At 34.6% G+C, this 22,156-nt stretch overlaps 2 protein-coding genes across 2 annotated transcripts; one reads left to right on the top strand and one right to left on the bottom strand.

The window, feature by feature from the left end:
• Positions 1–7,088, top strand: LOC134740597 (phosphatidylserine synthase). The gene is made up of 7 exons (XM_063673129.1): positions 1–299; positions 3,134–3,392; positions 3,501–3,811; positions 4,678–4,932; positions 5,869–6,091; positions 6,763–6,818; positions 6,929–7,088. The coding sequence occupies exons 1-6, from the start codon at positions 121–123 to the stop codon at positions 6,811–6,813; spliced, it is 1,278 nt and encodes a 425-aa protein (XP_063529199.1). The 5' UTR covers positions 1–120; the 3' UTR covers positions 6,814–6,818; positions 6,929–7,088.
• An 8,166-nt stretch (positions 7,089–15,254) lies between these two features.
• On the bottom strand, positions 15,255–22,156 carry LOC134740591 (golgin subfamily A member 2-like). The gene is made up of 4 exons (XM_063673118.1): positions 21,895–22,156; positions 19,649–20,632; positions 18,870–19,112; positions 15,255–16,220 (listed from the first exon to the last, which is right to left on the bottom strand). The coding sequence occupies exons 1-4, from the start codon at positions 21,934–21,936 to the stop codon at positions 15,369–15,371; spliced, it is 2,121 nt and encodes a 706-aa protein (XP_063529188.1). The 5' UTR covers positions 21,937–22,156; the 3' UTR covers positions 15,255–15,368.

Here is a 22,156-nt window from a genome sequence, read left to right as displayed (position 1 = left end):
AGTCGCCACAGCCAGCCACCACGATCTGATTTTTTCAATATTTGATTAGCCCGATGTCTGTTGAGAATTGGCTGGTTTCACCCTTTGCAATATTTTTATTGAGTGTATTATATAACTACTATGAAGGAGCGAAAAATGTCGGGACCCACTGTGACACCATCTTCTGAATATGCGAATGCCTTTAGTTCTATTAATGAACGACCGGTAGATGATATATCCATAGAATTTTTCTATAAACCTCATACTATAACCCTATTGGCAGTGTCTATTGCTTCGGTTATTTATACTGCGTTTGTCAGGTATTGTGATTTTTTTCTTATATCATTGTCAATCTAAATTACCATTTATAAATTTAAAATTAATTTGTCTGATGTAACTAGCAGAAATAATTATCTTGAGGACTTAATATCCAACTTTCGACCCACCCTGGAAAATTTATCTTCTATCATGCATCAGCTGGTCTTCTCTACCGACAATTAAGTATAACAATAACACTGTCCTAACATGTCATTTTGCACAGGATATAAGACAACAGCTAATTCATTAAACTTTAAACACCATGTGTTTTGATTATGGTAGTTAGAAAAAGTGTGTCTAATTTACTGTAATCTCCATGCTATTTATTCTATGATTTTGTAAATATCTTTTGAAGTAATGTTTCATACAGCATGATTTTATTTAGATGTATACTATATAGGTTGGGTAAAAAAAAAAATAGGTTGGGCGTGAATAACCTGACTAAGTCTAGTTACATATTCCTGATTATATTGCAAACAAAATATGTTATATCAAAATAACTATATATTTATGCAAATCTTTGTTATTTTCTCTAACAAAATAATCTTGTTTAGAAGTTGTTTAGTTAAGTTTAGGTTGTGCTCCTATAATAGGTAACAACTGACAACTATACATAGCTATATAAAACGAAATAGTGTGTGGATTAGCCCTTTGACCGCCAAAGACGTTAACTGACGCACGGCTACCTGAGTGCATTCCGGCAAGGATCACGATGAAGCGCCACACACACCTTGCGTGCCGTCAAACATTTACGATAAATTTACTCAGGTTGTTTGCACCCATATAAATGTATGTTCTTGACTGAAGTCACTTATTGACATGTTTGTTTTTCGATAATAACTAAATGTGATACACCCAATAAATGGATATTATGAACACTAAGTGATGAGATAGTAGACATCATGGTTTGCTTGTCATTAACCCATATTGGGTTAGTTAGCTGTATCATAGAGTAACTTATACTAGAATAGAATAGAATAGAAGATGCTTTATTCAAAAACGCTTAATTTAAATCTTAACTAATAACACTGACATAGATTGCTGGTTATAAAGCGTTCCTGAAATGGTCTCCACTCAGCTTCATGTCAAGGAACCTATGAGGCCCCCGACGCTGGTCTTCCGTGGAAACCCTTCCGAGAGAGTGCAACAAATACAACTTAAATATAATTACAACAGCTATACGAATCAAATATAAAATAAATAAATATATATATAATACTACAGCTATACAAATTAAATATAATTTTAGTTGAATTATTATAACTATTGATCCACATTAAAATATATAAACTATTGACCAGTACAGTAGCAGTCATACTTCTTTTATTTGTACAATTAGATCCACTTAGAAGCCAGAAACACATAACACCTAAGTACACATAAGTACACAAAAATAATTAGCACAGACTTAACAACGATTTTTCTGTACACTTAAAATGTATTTTTTGTAATTCACTTTGAACGAATTTACTGACAATGAGTTCCTAAGAGGAGGCGGTATATTATTCCAGCATTTCGTGGCAGTGTATTTAAAGCTGCCGCGAAATGCGGCGGTGCTGTGCCGTGGACAAAGCAAACGAGTAGCTCCCCTAATATGCCTTTGTGAAAAAGTTAATTTTTCGAATAGATATTGTGGCGTCATTGTCCTTACAATACCAAAAAGCAAACAGGCGAGATGCGTTGCACGTCGCGACTCCATATTCATTAACCCGCTATTATTTAGGTAAGGAGTAACATGGCTTCGAGGTGGAATGTAAAAACAAAAACGTGCACATGCATTTTGCACACGCTGTATTAGCTTTTTGGTTTTTGACAACAGACAGCCACCTATAACAGTATCGGCATAATTGAGTTTTGACAATATCAAAGATTCACACAGAGATATTCTGACTTCAGTACTCAAATACCTACGCACGTTATATAATATTTTGAGTCTATAAAAACATACTCGAGAGGTCTCTACTACATGGTTGTGAAATCTGAGGTTACCGTCCATCAGGACACCCAAGTTCCTTACTTCTGCTACTACGCTACTACTGCTAGAGCGGTACTGTCATAGTAAATTTTGTAACCCCAGTAAATTCACTGCCATCTGTCGACACACTTTAAAACTAGAAATGAAGATTTATAAAAATACGATAGAATGTATTTAAATATAGATAAATGACTTTTTTTATTTGCATTAATTATTTTTAAGATTTTGACCCATGTTCTTTCACTGATATGCGTTAAAATTGTTAAATAACAAACGAAACCGTCAACGCCATCTATACGACTGTAGGCCAAAACTAGTACCGCCCTCTGAACGAGAATCAAATTTTCTTGATTTTCGAGGCACGTTTTTTCCTTAGACTGTATCCATCTATTACGGAGTTATATCTATCTTTGGCTGTATACATTCAAAAGTGCCACTTAAATAAATGATGTAAACTTTCAAAGCTAGTCAAAATTTATTTTTAACTTATTTAATACATTTAACATAAGGTGAATTTTTGAATCAGATCCCAATAAGACTTTTTTACTTGACTTTTGTTATATCTCCGTTGAATGGCCAATCACATGGTGTATCTGTTTACTACATTATTTTAAAGTACAAATGATATACATTTTAGTTTAGCCTCGTCTGTTTCTTCAGTAACAATAAGGGATATTTTGACTGTGCAATATGTGTGGGTAGTGGGTAGAGCCATATATTATATTTCTTTAAACTTAGTATTATCGGGTTTAGAAGATTAAACCTAGCCCATATTGTCTCTAACATAAACTTGTGTTGTTGTGCATGGTTTCTTTAAAATAATATTAACAATTTAATTTATTAGTTTTTTTGTATTTACAGGGATGAATCAAGTATTCAAGAAAACATATGGTCAGGAATATGTTGTGTTGTATTTTTTTTCCTAATAATATCAGTGCTTACATTTCCAAATGGGCCATTTACAAGACCTCACCCTGCTTTGTGGAGGATGGTGTTTGGCATGTCGGTACTATACCTGCTGGCTCTATTGTTCTTATTATTCCAAAGTTATTCTACGGTGACTGAGATAATGTACTGGATTGATCCTAACCTTCGTAATTTTCACATAGACATGGACAAGGTAATTAATGCATGTTTATATTTAATTTAGCATGCATATCTTTAACTACAGAAAATGCAATAATGCCTTTAATTATTTAACATTAAAAAATCATTTATTTGTTTCCAGGAGTATGCTGTCAATTGTTCGGATATTAGTTTTGCTAAAGTGTGGTCTCATTGTGACATATTTGCCTGGGGACATTTCCTGGGATGGACATTTAAAGCTATACTGTTCCGGCATGCTGGCCTGTTGTGGGCAATATCTATCATGTGGGAAATTACAGAAATAGCTTTCGCACATTTGCTGCCAAATTTTCTTGAATGTTGGTGGGATTCAGTGATATTGGATGTATTGGTCTGTAACGGTTTGGGCATTTGGTTTGGCCTAAAGATTTGTAAAGTGTTAGAAATGAGAGAATACAAATGGGTCAGCATAAGGTGAGCAAATATCCATGGTTTATTTTCTTAAGTTCTCTTATTTCATGTCATGTATGTTGTTTGCTACTTTTACGCTGTTGCTATGTAAAAAATCATTAAATTAGGCAAAATTATACCATATTTCTTGTAAGGAAATAACAGCGGCAATTTACGGCAAATCTGTGGAAAAATTACCTTTTCAACACACTTGGTCAAAACGACGTTTTTATTCCACCGATTTTTGGCTCATGATCCTAATTATTAAACACGCGTGCTCTTTCAGTGTATTATTCCACTCGTGCTTTTTCATTATATTATTCGACTGAGTTAAGAAGGTAACTGATTGCTAATAATATGCATGGAAAGGGAGCCTTCTTTAATGCCCCCGCGGCCGGGGCGAGGGGCGGCCGGCAGTATGACAGATGCAACACACAATACTAACTGTTTTAACTATTAAAATTAGATTAATATGACTTTCTTTTTTTTCTCGCAAGTGTGTTGAAAAACGTCGTATGAAACGCGTGTGCATTGGTCATTACACACATCGGCTTTCTTATTGCGCGCTCGCTTACAGCTCGCGCGCACAATATCGCCTCGTGTGTAATGACCAACTTAGCACACTTGTATCATAATGTACTATTGTAGGTTAACCTGCTACCTATATAGACAATGTATTTCTGTAAATCAGTCTCTATAAGACAATGGTAACAAACATTATCGAAAACGTTAGGAAATTATGCCATAGAGAAAGAAATATCCTAGGAACTAGGAGTTCTAGGACTGGTAAAGTAGTGCAAAACATTGTGGCTGCATGACTATCAAATTCGTTTTATGCGATACTAACTGGCTGCACACATTATATTCATCATACAATTTGTCATTTCCAGGGATATTTCATCTACTACTGGCAAGATCAAAAGAGCAATTCTTCAATTCACCCCTGTCCAATGGGCCCCAGTGCGATGGCTGGACCCTACTTGCACCTACATGAGGTTTTTCGCATTGGCCCAACTTGTTGTATTTTGGCAGATATCCGAATTGAATACATTCTTCTTGAAACATATATTCGAAATGCCGCCGTCACACCCGCTGGTCAGCGCCCGGCTGTGCCTCATCGGAGTCATTGTGGCTCCGTCTGTCAGGTAACAGTTGCTTTATACCAGCTTTATACTATTCTGCTGCTACTCGTATCTATAATACTTCACAATGCATAGGAAAAGTTTTGTAATCACAAAATTTCGGAACCCTAAAAATGACTTAAGTAGGTATTTTTTTAATCGTTTTGAAGGCAAAGTTCAAAAATTCTCGTTCTTTAATTCAATTTCATTGGACTTATTGTGCGTTGTTTTTAGGGTTCCGTACCCAAAGGGTAAAAACGGGACCCTATTACTAAAGACTCTGCTGTCCGTCTGTCTGTCACCAGGCTGTATCTCATGAACCGTGAGAGCTATTATTTTCACAGATGATGTATTTCTGTTGCCGCTATACCAATAAATACTAAAAAGTACTAAGTCAGGCTCGCACTTGACCGGTTTTTAATATGAGTTCCGACGAAAATACTGATGAAAAACCGGCCAAGTGCGAGTCGGACTCGCGCCCGAAGGGTTCCGTTCCATTACGCAGAAAACGGCAAAAAAACACGTTTGTTGTATGGGAGCCCCACTTCAATATTTATTTTATTCTTTTTTTAGTATTTGTTTTTATAACGGCAACAGAAATACATCATCTGCGAAAATTTAACTGTCTATCACGGTTCATGAGATACAGCCTGGTGACAGACAGACAGACGGACGGACCTACAACGCGCGGAGTCTTAGTAATAGGGTCCCGTTTTTACCCTTTGGGTACGGAACCCTAAAACTGCCTACGCGTGTTTAAGTAGACATTTTTACCACTATTATTTAAATGAAATCTTTTAAATGAGTATTTGTGTAGTTTACTTATTCACATTAATAATATTGTCATTGAATACACACACGCAAACAAGACTTTATGTATATGTAAATAGGTACTTAATTCGAATTATTCAATTTAAATGATTCGATTTTTTAGTTATTTTATTCGGTTATTATTTTCAGGCAATATTACATTTACGTAACAGACCCCAATTGCAAAAGAGTTGGAACGCAATGCTGGGTATACGGCGCCATAATGGTAACGGAATCCATGCTGTGTATCAAAAATGGGAAACAGCTGTTTGGTCAGGCGCAGATGTGTAACGTTGTTGTGTGGCTGATCATTCAAATACTAGTCTCAGTAGGATGTGTTTATGGAGTCGTCGCCTACCATCAATATTTTGCGGTAACTCAATTCATGCTTAATATTATTGTTAAATAATGCCTCTTCATATGTACAACGAGTTGCTAAATTGCATGGACACATTATGAATGAATCCATTCATAAAGTAGCCATGCCATTTTACGGCTGGGTGTACCAACAGTTAACTTCCTAAGGCCTGTAGATACATAGGTATTTTGTAGTCGTTACTAATTCCTCTATTAACCTTTTCGCCACCATTGACTTGATATAAAGTCATTACATTTCGTGCCCCACACGCTACGACTTGATATGTTATACAGATTTTTTACGTGCAATTTTTGACATGGTGTTGACGATACTTTATTACTTCATTGACGTGGCGGCGAAAAGGTTAAGTAAATAAAGTTTTATTTTAAAACTTTAAAATCATGGTGAATTAACTAACTTTGTAACAGAATTTATGGCTAGACTAGGTATGTATGTATGTATCAATAATTGTTGTGTGCACATGCGCACATGTGCACATGTGCATTGTGCACCATATACCATTGATACAAGATACACAATTATACAATTCATCATTATTTATTGATTTTTTGAAGTATTTTGTTTTGTGGTATGTTAGAACAGTACGCCATTGCAACCATCGCCAGTGGGTTTAGTTAAAAGGTCTCAGATTTTATTCCGCTTATGCAAATTGTTTTAATTTACAGCGCTGGAGCCAGAGAGGATCAGCCTCCGAGAGCTCCCGGAAAGACGATTAATGATGGTAAGACAAAACAATAAGCTGATATTTAAGTCATCTGAAATTCGAACTAGCTAGTTCACGTTTTAGAATTACAGTATAAGAAGAAACTTACTTACTTGTTATTATTTCAGGATTGCTACACTACCGGAAGTGTTTACTCTATGAAAAGAACATTATATCGAATGAATTAGATATTAATTATGATTAAGTAGCAAATAATAGATATATTATTTATTCTATCTAAGTAAACATGCGTCCGGAGAACGGAACCATTTAGCTGTGACTACCCAAGTCTGATGTATGCCGAGTTTTATAATTGTCTTTATTTTTATAGGACAACGTTAGTTTTTGTCTACTATCAGATTGCGTTTACCTTTTTGACGCCAATGACGGATATATCCGCACCGTAGGTCCAACGCTGAAGACGGATTAATCCGTCACAGACCACAGAGCAACATAGACCTACGTGCATAATATGCATAAAGTTCAACTTCAGTTTTGACACATCGGTGACGTGGCGTCTGAGTGACAGCTTTTGTGTTTGACACGGCGTCGAAAAGGTTAAATGTCGGCGTATAGAATTTTGTTTGTAACATTAAAAATATGTCAGATATTTTGTACCTGATATACTTACTTCAGTGTTTTTGAGGTGTGGGCATATTATGCAAGCTCAGTACAGACTGAACTACTTATATTCATGGGTTATGGCACCAACCCCAGTTGCGACCACTTAAAATTGCTATTTAATGGAAGTTTGCGATTTCAGATTGTGGTGAGCAAGAAGTGTGGCCATGCCAATATAAGGCTTTGTGTAAGATAGTTGACGGTTTTAATAAGTATCAGCAACCGGGTTTAGAATTATATATTAAATGCAGTAGAAGTTGAGAAAATGGTACCATAAAAATATACCTACTGTAATCCTTTACTCTTCTGTTCCCAAAAGTCGAGCCTTATTTTAGAGCCTACCTTCGCTGCGAACATATTTATCTGCCTCTCTGCTGGAGTATGCAAGAGCGACTGAGAGGCAGATAGAGTTAGACCAAGATAAGTCTGCAACGATCTTGATAGCATAGTGCCAGTGCTATTTATACGTCATAATTTCATAGAAGTTTGACGTTTAAAATAACACTTTCACTATAGCTGCGTGTGCCATCAGAATCGTTATGACTTATCTTGGTCTATCTCTAAAGGGCCCTCCACATTCATGCGCGAATCACGGCGCGAAGCCGCGAACGTAAGTGTGGCGTCGATTTCGCTGATTGTTCACGCCTTCGCGCTTAGTTCCCCGTTTTTTGTCGGTTTATTAGCCCGCGTCAAAGGAGGCGCGAAGCGCGAACTGGCAAGACTCCACATTACACACTATTTTGACTCATATGTGGCAAGACAAATAATAATTATATTATATAAAGCGGCTATAAATGGAAAAATAGCTTAATCACGTATGATGCCATAGATAACTAGCAGTTAAACTCGATCAGCTGATGCTTTTCCGCCATCTTGACGCGAACCAAACTGCGAAATCGCCGTGAAGTTTGCGAGTGTGTAGTCACACGTCAACGCCGCGGCATGTTCTCTCCGCGAAGTCGCGCCGCGATTCGCGCACATAGTCTGGAGGAAGAGGAAGACACAATTGTACAATTCCAAATCGGTGACAATCTGACAATAGTCAAAAATACTGATCATTATTGGTCAAGAATGTGTCCAATGTTACCGGTTGCCGGATTACAACTGTACAATTGTAATATGTGTCGAAGTCTAGTCAAAACTCCCACTTTGTCGCTTGTATCATAAGGACGAGAATTGCTTGTATCTTTATACGAATAACCTGTTAAAGCGCCCTTATGACAAGCGAGAAAGTTAGAACATATCGTCCAAACATAAAAGAAATTTCGAAAACATAAAAGAAAATACAATCTAAATATGTTTATACCCTTAATTAACCATACATAAATGTATGTAAGTGTTGGCTTAAAAGCTGTGTGTATAAACTAATAGATAACTATGTAGATTATTGTAGCTGAAAACAATACCAAAAACACTGCTAGTTGCTCATTATGGTTACTTTGTGCATGTGTTGTGATTAGTAAGAGTGTATACTGTCTGTGTTATATTATATTTATAATGTGAAGCCGAAGCCTGGTATTCAATCGAGTGATACAGAAGCATACGTTTTAGAAAATATCTGGCTTTAGACGAGTAATAGGTAATAAAGACTGCTAATCTTTAGATGTCGCCTTTCGCTACCGTCTGCCTGAAATAAAATTGGATACCGCTTTATTAGGCGGGCGTTCGGTTTTTAATCCCATAGATGTCGCCTTTCGCTACCCCTGTTTCACCAAAAACATTTTTATGTACAATGTTGCCAAGACGAAACCATAAGGCTCGCACTGTCAAAAAGTTATCATTATCAAATCTCTTGTAGAGCCAAGCCTCTAACTCTACAAGCCCTAACTTCACAAACTCTACACCTTAGTTAAATTATTTTGTATTACTTAGTACAATGGCAAAACTTCAGCGTAGGAAGATGTAAATTAAAAATTGGAATTGTTTCAACTGGCTCCACAAGACAGGCCTAGCCTAGTGTGGAGGTCATAGGTTAATAAAACAATATGTATGTATGTATTATGTGACTTAGCCGTTTCGCAACGCAAGCTTCAAAATTGGCAGTCTTTATTATTAATTCAATTTTACATCGCTCGTATGTGGCATATAATATACAGGGTGGAAAAAATTAATGGGCCCTGGTGGGAAAGTGCCTTAAAACTAACAACCTTTTGGACGCCAATGACCGATATATATATACGCACCGTATCGTACGATTAATCGTTCATAGACCTCAGAGCAACTGTTCTTAGACCTACATGCATATGCATAAAGTTCAATTTCAGTTTTGACACTTCGGTGACGTGGCGTCTGGATGACAGCTTTTGTGTTTGACACGGCGTCGAAAAGGTTAAGGTAGCTCATTTTATTTTACTTAAAGGAAACATTCTTTTATTTTTAAAAATAAACAAAACTGCAATCGAAGATTTTTCATTTTTTTTTTAATTTTGTCTAAAAATATTCTTGAGTACTAAATATTCGATTTTGTACGACAGATGAGTGTAAGACCTAATTCTTGAAAAAATGTTATCATTAACATGAACTGTAGGTATCAACTAGTAGAATAAAATAGCGTGTTTATTTTTTGGAATTTTTAGTCAGTTCGATTCCCGGGCGAGACAAGCGAATTTAAAATATCTTTGAATGCAGTTTTATATATTTCTTTTTATAAATAAAAAAATGTTTCCTTTAAGTAAAATGAGCTAACTTAAAGGGCCCTCCACACTCATGCGCGAATCATGGCGCGAAGCCGCGAACGCGAGTGTGGAGCCTAGTTCGCTAATAACTTGCCCTCCAGGACCCATAAATTTTTTCCACACTGTATATTGTGTTTGAAATGTTTGAATGAAGGACTGGGCTAAAGGTTATGATAACATACCTAAATCCAAACAAAAGGCCGCACTGATGGTCTCGCTGCTCGCTGGATACGTTGCGCCAGTGAGGCATTTGGTATGTTGACCGGAGAATCGCTTGATATTTTGGTCATGAGGTATGTAGGCACATTTGTGACGCTATCAGGCAATAGGTGCCTGGAAACGGCAAATTTTATCACATTGATATATAATACAGGCCCGTGGCTGAAATCTGATTTCGGAGTCAATTAGTGTTTAACATGCGTGTCGTTTGTTCTTTCAAACTAGTTTGATCTTCCATAATGAATGACTTACGAGAAAGGACTTCTCGACGGGCCTGAATAGTTAGTATGCCTAATATTTAAGGGCAGTTTACTTATCCGTTTTGTTGCCTTAAATTAAATGTCTATATAAATATATCTACTCTACTCTATGTAATTAGGTAGGTACATTATAAGCGACAGAGCGCAGCTAGCACGTTTCGAGCCATTTTGTGGAACGTATTAAATCTTCCAGCACTAGAAGTATCTAGTGACTCTGTTTTGATATTTTTGACCAACCTGTATACTATATATATATATATATATATATAAATATATGTGTATGTATATGTACAGGTTGGTATATATATAGTATGTATGTATATATTTATATATAATATATATGTATATGTAGTGTATGGCGACTCTAACAAAGGTTTTTTTTTAATCAATTGAACTTATTTAATAATGACTTACCTTAATAATAACCCATTTACAACAGTACCGCCCTAAAATTTAATAACAGTTTGAAATTGTAATGTCTTTCTACTTTCAATAATTGCACTGTACCTACACTTTGTATACACTCATTTTACCATTGAAATAATTTGTAATTTAAAGCGTTGTTCCAACTAATTACCACCAAGTTGTTGCGGGTTGTTCCCACTAGTTACCACCAAAATTGTGTTAGTGTTTAATACTAATAATATAAAAATACCTAGATAAATATGGTGTCGTAAAAAATAATTATATGTCAACTAGTGTTTTTTCTCAGTACTGTTGGTTGTCGGACCAGGTTCTACACAAAGTTTGTTATGGCGTCAGGGGTTATTGGTTTTTTTATGTAAAATAATTCAAAAGTCAAAATTTATTTATTTGTAAACATAGGTTAAATATAGGTCTTATACAATGATTTATGTTTCACTATGTTTTGCCATTTGGCATACAAATATAACTAAGAAGAGATGGAGCATGCACTAATTATAACAGATGTCAAACGAAAATAATATGTTAAATATCAAACAAAATAAGAGTGTACTTAAAACTAAAACAACTTAAGATAATAAGACAAAATTCTCGTCTACATGAAATAAAATTATATTAGTACTAGTAGTAGTAGTAGTAAATCACTTTATTGTACAAAACAAAAATTGTTAACATGAAATTCATATAAATTTAGGTACAAAGGCGAGCTTATCCCTATAAGGGATCTCTTCCAGCTAACCTTAGAGTAAATGAGTGGAAAATTCGAATTAGATAGATAGACAAACTTACAGAACGTACAATAATATTTAAAAAGAAAAACTACAATATTAACGTCTACGAATAACTAAAATACATCAATAGCATTATGCAATAAAATAAATATGTACTAGCATACATAAATATAGAACTAAATAAATATTAAATAAATAAATATATATATATATATATAATAAAATGCTATTCTCTCCTAAACAACTTAAATTCAAAATATGTCGGTAATTCGGTTACATTATCTATTGCAATAATATGTTTTGCCAACTTATTGTATATTTTGGGTGCCATCCCAAAGATACTTTTAGCAAACAAAGCCGAGTTCACGGATTGGATGTAAATTTTTTCGCATCTGCGAGCACTTTTAAACATTGAAAATTGATCCATGTTATTTTTAATATAAACCGCAGTTTCAAAAATGTATAGACATGGCAGGGTTAGTATATTGAACCGATTGAACCTAATGAAATGTGGTTTACAGGTTTCCATTAATTGTAATCTACAAACTGATCTTAAACATTTTTTTTGCGCCTTTAATACAATCTTCTTGCTGATCGTGGATATACATATTTTAATACATACATATACATTTGGGAAAAAATAATCCCATCCCTTGCATCAGAAATTGAAGGAAATCCAAAACTTACGTGAAAAATTATTTATGTCAAAATAAAAATTCACTACATTTATTCCGCAGCTGCTCAATTGAGCAAACATGACTTAGATAACATGTTTAGGCAGCTTATTAACCTTTTGTTTCTTTAAATCGTACCAAGAAGTCAGTGAGTTAGTCTCAAATGAAGCTCGATAGGCTTGATAGTCCGAGATAAATTTGCTAGACGATATTGACAGCATCATGGTCCCTAAAAAAACCATATCAGATGTGGCTTAAAAATACCCTCAGATCAAACCCCTAAGAACATAGTAATACAAAATAAGACACATATCAACAGTTAGATCAGGTTTTATCTGTCTTTATACTTTCAGGTTTTTTTTGTCTTTAAGTGATCCAAAATATTAAAACTGTTTTACCGGTGCAAGTGCAAAAACTAAAATAGTTGATGAGAAATTAATGTTTGGATGAAATTTATATTATTAATTGTAAATTAATAATACAAACAAACAAATCAGTCAAAAATTTGATCACTTTTAAGGCATGAATATATATATACGCGATAAAAACTACGCCGGCTACTTTATATCATTACTTGAAAATAGTTCTATTGTATAACTAGCCTTATGAACCGATTTTGCATGTACAACCAGCCTTAAAGTTTATAGTCTGATGGTTCATTATTTTTAGTATGTGGGTATTTTTTGCAATTTGTAGTTTTCCCTCAGTCACCCGTTGACCACGAACGCTGTAAAGGGTTCGAAACGTCGGGATGTATTATAAATTCAATAATATACGCGATATAATCCGTTTTCATAGTTTTATTTCATGAGTAACTATCGCGGTAACCGAAGACAATATTACACTTTTAAGGCAGTTTACTGAAACACTAATCGACTTATAATTATTGATTAAAGCACTCTATATTTTTTGTTTATTGTTTATTTATACTGTTTTTATTAGTATTGAACGCTAACAAAATTTTGGTGGTAACTACTGGGAATAACCCTTTTATTTACAATTTACTCTTTAAACGCCGCGCCTTTCTTGTGCGGCGCGTCATCGTGAACGTTGTCGGAATGCACGGAGGTTGATATCGGGCTGTACTGTAGCCGCACGTGTCAGTTGACGTCAAAAGATTAATAAGAATTTCTAAATAAGATAATTTTTAATTTGTACTTACTATTTTAATCTTAAACTTGTACCGCTAAAACTGTTTAATTGTTTTACCTAACCTAACCGAGGTTACCTGGTTAAACCGTCAACACAGTGTCAAATTGTACTAGTAACAATGGTAAATCCAGGTTTAACTGGTTAACCCAGGATTAGTGAATGGTGTAAGTGGCCCTAACAACATTTTGGTGGTAACTACTGAGAAAAAAAATCTGTTCCCAGTGGTTAAGGGGTCATTCTACTTTTTACTGCAGGTATTTTTGTCCCCGGTAGAAATTGTTTGATTTTTATATTTGTAAATTATGTAATTTGTTTAATTGTATATCAATATAAAATGTAATGCTACTCTAACGATACCTTGTAACCAAAGTAAAAAATATTTTTTTAAAGGTAACAAAGTTTTCATTATGAGTGTAAGAGCAGGGACGGTAACAAAACTAACAAAGTTGTATATCTGCCTACTCCAGACTAAAAATAATCAAATATTGAGGCCTATTCTGTGCATATAAATTTTTAGTAGCTAGTGTGAATTAAAACACCATAAAAACCTGCAGTAAAAAGTAGAATGACCCTAAGAAAAAAAATCTGTTACTGCCGGTAACAATTTTGTGGTAACTAGTGAGAATAACCCATTTTAAAGGGTGCGCTACGCTTATTGTTTTTGTTTGTCCTATTGATAATACAAGACGGAAGCAGAATACAAAATAACGTGGAATTTTTTTTTGTTTTTTTTTACTCATACCCTCATACCTTAGAGCATAGAGTAACTTATACTAGAGCGGTACTGTCATAGTAAATTTTGTAACCCCAGTAAATTCACTGCCATCTGTCGACACACTTTAAAACTAAAAATAAATATTTATAAAAATACGATAAAATGTATTTAAATATGGATAAATGATTTTTTTATTTGCATTAATTATTTTTATATGATTTTGACCCATGTTCTTTCACTGGTATGCGTTAAAATTATAAATAACAAACGAAACAGTCAACGCCCTCTATACGAGTGTAGGCCAAAACTAGTGGCGCCATCTGATCGAGAATCAAATTTTCGTGATTTTCGAGGCACGTTTTTTCCTTAGACTGTATCCATCTATTACGGAGTTATATCTATCCTTGCTTAGAGTAACTTATACTAGAGCGGTACTGTCATAGTAAATTTTGTAACCCCAGTAAATTCACTGCCATCTGTCGACACACTTTAAAACTAAAAATGAAGATTTATAAAAATACGATAGAATGTATTTAAATATAGATAAATGTTTTTTTTTATTTGCATTAATTATTTTTATGATTTTGACCCATGTTCTTTCACTGATATGCGTTAAAATGGTTAAATAACAAACGAAACCGTCAACGCCATCTATTCGACTGTAGGCCAAAACTAGTAGCGCCCTCTGAAAGAGAATCAAATTTTCTTGATTTTCGAGGCACGTTTTTTCCTTAGACTGTATCCATCTATTACGGAGTTATATCTATCTTTGCCTCATACAGAGCAGTCACGGTAAAGCCGCGTTTTCAGTTTCACTTAGTATTCTGAACAGTTCTGAGCAAGCAATCCTTTGTTATTGAACAAAACTAAGTTAAAACATGGCTTAAAAGTGCCAGTGGCGCCAGTGCGTATTTTACGCTTGCGAAGATGGTGCGGGGAATGGGGGGGGGGGGGTTTGTTGTTCGTTATAGTCATTAAGCATGGTTACTTTCAACAATATGTATTGTATAAATGTAATTTATTGCTTTACAAAGTGAAATATAATATAATATACCGCGTTATATTATAATAATATACATATCATGTAATAAAATAAAATCACACTTCTATAAGTTGACCGGAGCAACAACTACAAGGATGGAAATTATTTAGGTCTAAACTTATCTTTTTCGGATCGATTAATGTGTTATGCTTCAAATTGGTGAGCAAATCCATTACCTTGGCCATATTGGCCTGTTTAGCTTCATCTTGGAAATATGAAGACAGTTGGGCATCTCCAGCAAAGCGCATAAGTATAGCTCCCAGCTCCTCTAACTGCCTTCTCAGGCGATCACACTCGGCTTGGAATATTTTAACCTGAGCACTTCTTTCTTCATCTCTCTTTTTCAGTAAGCTCCGTTGTTGTTGATAAAGTGCAACATACTCGCAAATTGTGTCAGTTTCATTTTGCAACTGCATTATTATATGTTCGAGTCTGTGTTTTTCATCTGATAGGTCTGCAACTTCTGCCATTATTTTGAGAAATCTTTCTTGAAGTTTCAACATGGCATGTTCTTTTGGAATGTTTGAATCATTTGATGTTTCTGATGAAGCCTTAGTAGCACCTTCTACTGCTTCTTCAACTTCATATTTATTCTCCTCTTGTTCAACATTATTATGATGATGATGATGATGATGGTGGTGGTGGTCATGGTCACATGTTCCCTCTGCTTCGTGAATGTGTTCATTTTCAGTTGCTTCACTGGGTTCAATGACATTCACGTCACTGGTAAGATGTTTCTCCAATTCCCTGCATCTTGTTTGTAGCCTTATCATTTCTTCATCTTTGGCCATTAATTTAATATGCATATCTTTTGCCTTTTCTTCAAACTCAGCCAATTTAATTGTCAGCTCCCTGTTCAAATACTTTTCTGCTGTTAATTTTTCAACCAGTTCCAATTTGTCTTGACTCTGAAAGTATTAAAGTACGGTAAGTAATTGAAATTGAAATGTGGAACAGAAATTAATATTAGAGCAAGTAAATTTTGGCACAAGGTCATTTGAAATCGAACCTTAAATCACTGCCCCCTGAGTCAGAAAAACGATCCTGGTCTTGATATGGGTTAATGCATAAAATCATCTTTGAGCTTTGTAAATCATCTCACCATAGCGTCATAAAAGCATCTTACCAAAGGGTACAGCCTAAAAAAAATCGTACCCCCGAGTTTGATAGCCAAACTAGATGGCGCTGTATGGCGCCATATGTCTCGTGGTAACTACAGTAGAATGTACGGGGCCGTACACTAACATCAAAGATAGATATAACTCCGTAATAGATGGATACAGTCTAAGGAAAAAACGTGCCTCGAAAATCACGAAAATTTGATTCTCGATCAGAGGGCGCCACTAGTTTTGGCCTACACTCGTATAGAGGGCGTTGACGGTTTCGTTTGTTATTTATAATTTTAACGCATATCAGTGAAAGAACATGGGTCAAAATCATAAAAAATAATTAATGCAAATAAAAAAAAATCATTTATCCATATTTAAATACATTTTATCGTATTTATATTTTAGGTTTTAAAGTGTGTCGACAGATGGCAGTGAATTTACTGGGGTTACAAAATTTACTATGACAGTACCGCTCTAGTATAAGTTACTCTATGCTAACATCTACTCCAGCTGTCAAATTAGACTTAATTAGAGGAACGAATTTTTCTTAGCCTTTACACCTCTTTTCTTACTATTGACAACTAGAACACACAACACACAAATAGAACGGAACTATGGTTAGCTTTAGTTCGTGATTGACAGAAAGTTTTTAGACATTTGATTTTTTACCTTATCGTAATAATCATAAAGTCTATATTAAACCAATTGTGAGACGTGTTTTAAATATTGATTTGATGTAGAAAGTAATTAATCTTTTTGATAATCTTTATAACATTAGGGGTAGTATACAACAAGGGGTCCATTCAATTTACCTAGTCGGCTCATAAGTTCTGTCATATACATAGTATCAAATAAAATCAAAAGTTTAAGTTTATTCCGTATAATTTGTACAGCGTTTGAAAGCTTATAAACTAGAGAATCTAAATGTATAACATTTATTCAAAATGACCGCCATAATTATCTACACAAGCTTGAAGTCTTCGTGGCCAGTCGTCAATGGATTTACGCACCACTTTCATGTCGATATTGGCCACTGCCGTAGCAAGAGATTTTTTCAGCGAGTCTAGATTTGCATGAGGTTTTGAGCACACCTTTTCCTCTAAATACTGCCATATTTTATAGTCTAAAGGATTAAGATCTGGGCTAGAGGAGGGCCAATCTTCATGCCGTATAAAGTCGATTTTATTGGAGGCGAGCCAGGCTTGTGTAGACTTTGCCTTATGGGCTGGAGCAGAGTCCTGCTGGAAAACCCAATGCTGGTTTAGAAACATCGTATGGGATAGTGGTTTCACAATATTAGTCAACACCGTGTCTTGGTACACTTTGGCACTAGTTTTTACTCCTTTCTCACAAAAATGCATACTAGTGACGCCCGCATAAGAAACTCCCAGCCAAACCATCACAGATGAAGGGTGATGACCTCTTTGAATACGGGGAATGCTATTAGACGCTTCTTTACTATTGCGAGCGTACACTCTATCATTTTGTTTATTACAGTTTTCTTCTATGTCAAAAATTTTCTCGTCCGAAAACAGTATACAACGGTGCTTATTTTTAGCGTACTTCTTCAATAAAGCTTTAGATCTTTTAAGCCTTAAAGCTTTAAGCCGACAATTGAGAAGATGGCCAGTTTTTCGTTTATAAGCACGAAGTCTCAGGTCTTGATTAAGCACTCTTTTCACCGTGTTTTTGCTCAAACCCATCTGGAGGGCCATAACTTTTTGTTTTCTAGCGGGATTTCTGGCAATGCGTGCCCTAATTGCTTGTACAACCGCTGGAGTCCTAGCTGTACGCGGACGACCGCTTCTTTTCTTGTCATTTAAACTAGAGACCTCACTGTATCTTTCTATGGTACGATACACAAATCTTAGAGAGAATTTTAAATTTTCAAGTAGCTTAAAAATTTTAGTCGGCGAGTGACCACAACGATATAGTGCAATTATTGCGGTACGGCTATCTTTAAGCGTCCACTCCATGTTGAAGAAAACAGAAAATTGCAAAATTATACTACTCAAATATTTAATAAAGATTCGAAATTCAAATGCAGAACGGTTTTTGTTTTAGGAGTTCCAAATTTAAATTTTAAAGTCCAGTGACAGAACTTATGAGCCGACTAGGTACAATATTAATAACTATCCATAGTAACCAGAGTTACAACTATACAACAACATCAAGAACAAAAAAGCAATGTGATTGCATTGCTCGGCCATTTTACTTTCTTTAATGTTGCTGTATTTATAAAATAAATAAAAAGCTTTATTGTACACTACAAAAAAAGGTAAAGAATTGAGAAAAGATATCAATTGGTAGGTAACAACAAGCGAACTTATTGTTAAACAGCGATCTCATATATATTTTATAGTATAAACTTCTTTGGACCCCCCACCCACCCATAGATTATAATATTTATTTCCAACTAGATACATGGGTGTTTAACCTCATTCTTACCAGTTTTATAAAAGCTTCCTCAAGATCTTGAACACTTGTTTTCAATTTTCTATTCTGCTCAGTAGCTCTTTGTGCAGCAATTTTATCACTAGTTATATCTGCTGTTAGTTTTGTGATGCTTATTTCATCATGGGTACATGATTGGGACTCTCTCCCTTGGCTTAACTCCTTGACTTTAGCTTCACTCTCTAAATAACATTTCTGAAGCTCTTTATACTTTATGTTTAGTTCATTTAACATTTCCTAAAAAAAAATACAAAGTAAATATTATTAAAGTGTAGTAATATAATTAGAATTTTATTAGATTGGGTGATTTCCACTAGTTACCACCAAGTTGTTACCAGTGGGACAGTGCAAAAACTAAATTAGTCAAGGAGAAATTAACGTTTGGATGAAATTTATCTTATTAATTGTAATTTGAATTAATTATTCGAATGAACAAACAAATCAGTCAAAAGCCCACCACTTTAAGGCAGTTTACTGGAACACTAATCGACATATCATTATTTATTAAAGTACTCTATATTTATACTATACTATTTATACTGTTTTTATTAGTTTTGAACTTTAACAAAATTTTGATGGTAACTTTTAGGAAAAATAAATCCCACCTTTTACCAATGGTAAGAAAAACTGTTTTTTTTTTCCCAGTAGTTACCACTGGTAAAAGGTGGGAAAAAATTCCCAGTAGTTACCACTAGTAGCAACTTGGTGGTAACTAGTGGGAATAACCCATTAGATTGCACATCAAGGCATTGACAAAAGCAAAAATGGATTACCATGGTATTTTTGTAACTTTGCTGCAGTTCATTTATATCAATATTAGTCCTTGCTTTACTGTCCACAGCTTCTTTAAGTATATAGTAGTTTTGTAACCGAATTTCCATATCACCAATTTGCTCAACAAGCCCAGTTTCTCGGTTGGTCAAGTCCTGAACTTCTTTTGTTAATTCTTCATTCTTTGTTAAAACTGCTTTTAGCTGGGAATTCAAATCATTAACATAATGTTCATAGTGTGAACTTATTTGGTCTTTTTCTTTCTGTAAAGTCTTTAATTGTTGTTCAAGGTTCAACATTTTTTGTTGCAATGCCACATTTATTTCACTATTTTCTTTTTTATCTCTGGGGGTAACACAATCAGCTGAACCATTTGTTATTTGCTGTAAATGCAATTGTGTAGCATCCAATTGATTTTGAAGTTTACAAAGTTGACTATTGAGTGAATCATTTTCAATTTCTTTAGCTGTAAGAACAGTTTTTGTAAACTCCAATTGGTCTTGCATGTTGTTATTAATATCAGTTAATGTTTTTTTTTCTGCATAGAGGTTTTCAATAAGTTTGTCTTTTGACAAAATATCTTCAGTTGCAGCCACATATTTGTCATTCAAGTTCTTCAGATTTTTTTCTAAATTGTTAATATGTTGTTTAGATAAATTATGACTGGCAGCAGCTGCAGCATACTCAGTCTCTGTCTCGGATAACTTCAATTGCAGCTCATTCACTTTTAATTCCAGATCTCTTTTACTTGACACAAGAAGTTCTGTTACATTTACCTGTGGGCCTGTTACATTTACAGCCTCCAATTTATAATTTTCATTTTGATATACCTGATTTATTGTTTGATTGTCATCTACAACCTCAGGATTTATAACTGTAAGGGTATCAGGCACACTATAGAACTGTGGTTCCTTATTAGATTGTGTTTCATCTTGAATTATATTTCCTTCTTTAAGGACTACTTTCTTGTCTTGATGATCTTTTAACTGAAAAAATAAACAAAAGATTAATATTTTACCTTAATAGTACATTTATTAGTGACAATGTAATGGTTCAGATTTTAAAAAGTAGAGGTCCCTATTTTAATTAAACCGAAAACCCTAAATTAAACTACAAATGTGACGTTTTCAACCAAAAGGTACCACATTGTCGCTTGTTGATAAGGTTGATTTCTAATTGAAGCTATATGGAAATAGCACCTTACTGACAAGCGACAATAAGTACCCTTAATATTGGTTTAATGTTAGAGCATTTAACAACCAGAGTCGCCTTTCTTACCCCTCTAATAAATTGTAAAACGGGACTTAATAGCTTATTTAAGTTTTAAGATTTACCTCCAACGTTTCGAGTCTGCGACCAGGGAGACCCGCAAGTTGAAATCAGTTTTTAGCTTACCCCTTTGTCGAATACCTCACCCAATGGTCATACTTATTGTATGACAGATCTGACATGGCTATTTGTGCATTACGTTATACATTTGATGTGCCCGTCCCCGCGAAAATCGGCACGGTTTTGTACATAAAATTACAGAGAAGGCTTTTCCAGTTGTTAAACGCTCTAAGGGTTTAGTTCATAATTTACATGATGTTTACAAAAAACTAGTGCTACACTGGCGGTTGTTGACAACACATTCGTAACAACAATAAGTTACCTTGAAAACAATAGATTATTATCAGGCATCGTAAACTGCGAACGAAATCCATTGAAGTACTAGGGTTGTTACTTAGTCAAGTCAAAGTCAAAAATTATACGTCATTTCAATGGATTTCGCTCGCAGTTTACGATGCCTGATTATTATAGTATAAGTTGATGTATCTGGCAAGCTACAATTAGAAATATCAGCCATAAACTAAACATAACGAGTTGTAATCGTGTTCATATCTAAATGACACGTAAAAGTCGCTACTCTCGTTTGATATGGTTATCATGTTTAGCACCAGATTTGCAAATTTAACAAAAATTTTAAATTGAAGTACTAGGGTTGTTACTTAGTCAAGTCAAAGTCAAAAATTATACGTCATTTCAATGGATTTCGCTCGCAGTTTACGATGCCTGATTATTATAGTATAAGTTGATGTATCTGGCAAGCTACAATTAGAAATATCAGCCATAAACTAAACGAGTTGTAATCGTGTTCATATCTAAATGACACGTAAAAGTCGCTCTCTCGTTTGATATGGTTATCATGTTTAGCACCAGATTTGCAAATTTAACAAAATTTTTAAATGATAACGTTGTTGCAAAGTACCTTTTTGCGAGCTAAAGCCAGTTTAGCCGCTCTTGCGTCCATTTTTATGATTGTTCGTCTAAATCGGTAAGTTTACGCCTGAGAATATCATAAACTTATATTTTTTATAAAATATATTCAATCCAGTATTGCTAGATACCTTTTCTCATAACTTAGTTGTATCGTTTAAACCTTCGATTCCATTTTCGGATATATATAATTACGCGAACTTTTATTACTATTTAGGTAATGTTGTTACGTTTACTATTTCTGTCAATCAGTC

The sequence above is a fragment of the Cydia strobilella genome, chromosome 4 (assembly GCF_947568885.1).
Source record: "Cydia strobilella chromosome 4, ilCydStro3.1, whole genome shotgun sequence".
Classification (NCBI taxonomy): domain Eukaryota; kingdom Metazoa; phylum Arthropoda; class Insecta; order Lepidoptera; family Tortricidae; genus Cydia; species Cydia strobilella.
This window is presented reverse-complemented; position numbering and strand designations above follow the sequence as displayed.

Coding starts and splice junctions, on each gene's coding strand:
- LOC134740597 (XM_063673129.1), top strand. CDS start 121: ATGAAGGAGCGAAAAATGTCGGGACCCACTGTGACACCATCTTCTGAA. Junction 3,393..3,500: donor TTCACATAGACATGGACAAG/GTAATTAATGCA, acceptor ATTTGTTTCCAG/GAGTATGCTGTCAATTGTTC. Junction 3,812..4,677: donor TACAAATGGGTCAGCATAAG/GTGAGCAAATAT, acceptor TGTCATTTCCAG/GGATATTTCATCTACTACTG.
- LOC134740591 (XM_063673118.1), bottom strand. CDS start 21,936: ATGGACGCAAGAGCGGCTAAACTGGCTTTAGCTCGCAAAAAG. Junction 20,633..21,894: donor TGGCTTTAGCTCGCAAAAAG/GTACTTTGCAAC, acceptor TTATTTTTTCAG/TTAAAAGATCATCAAGACAA. Junction 19,113..19,648: donor AAAGTTACAAAAATACCATG/GTAATCCATTTT, acceptor ATTTTTTTTTAG/GAAATGTTAAATGAACTAAA.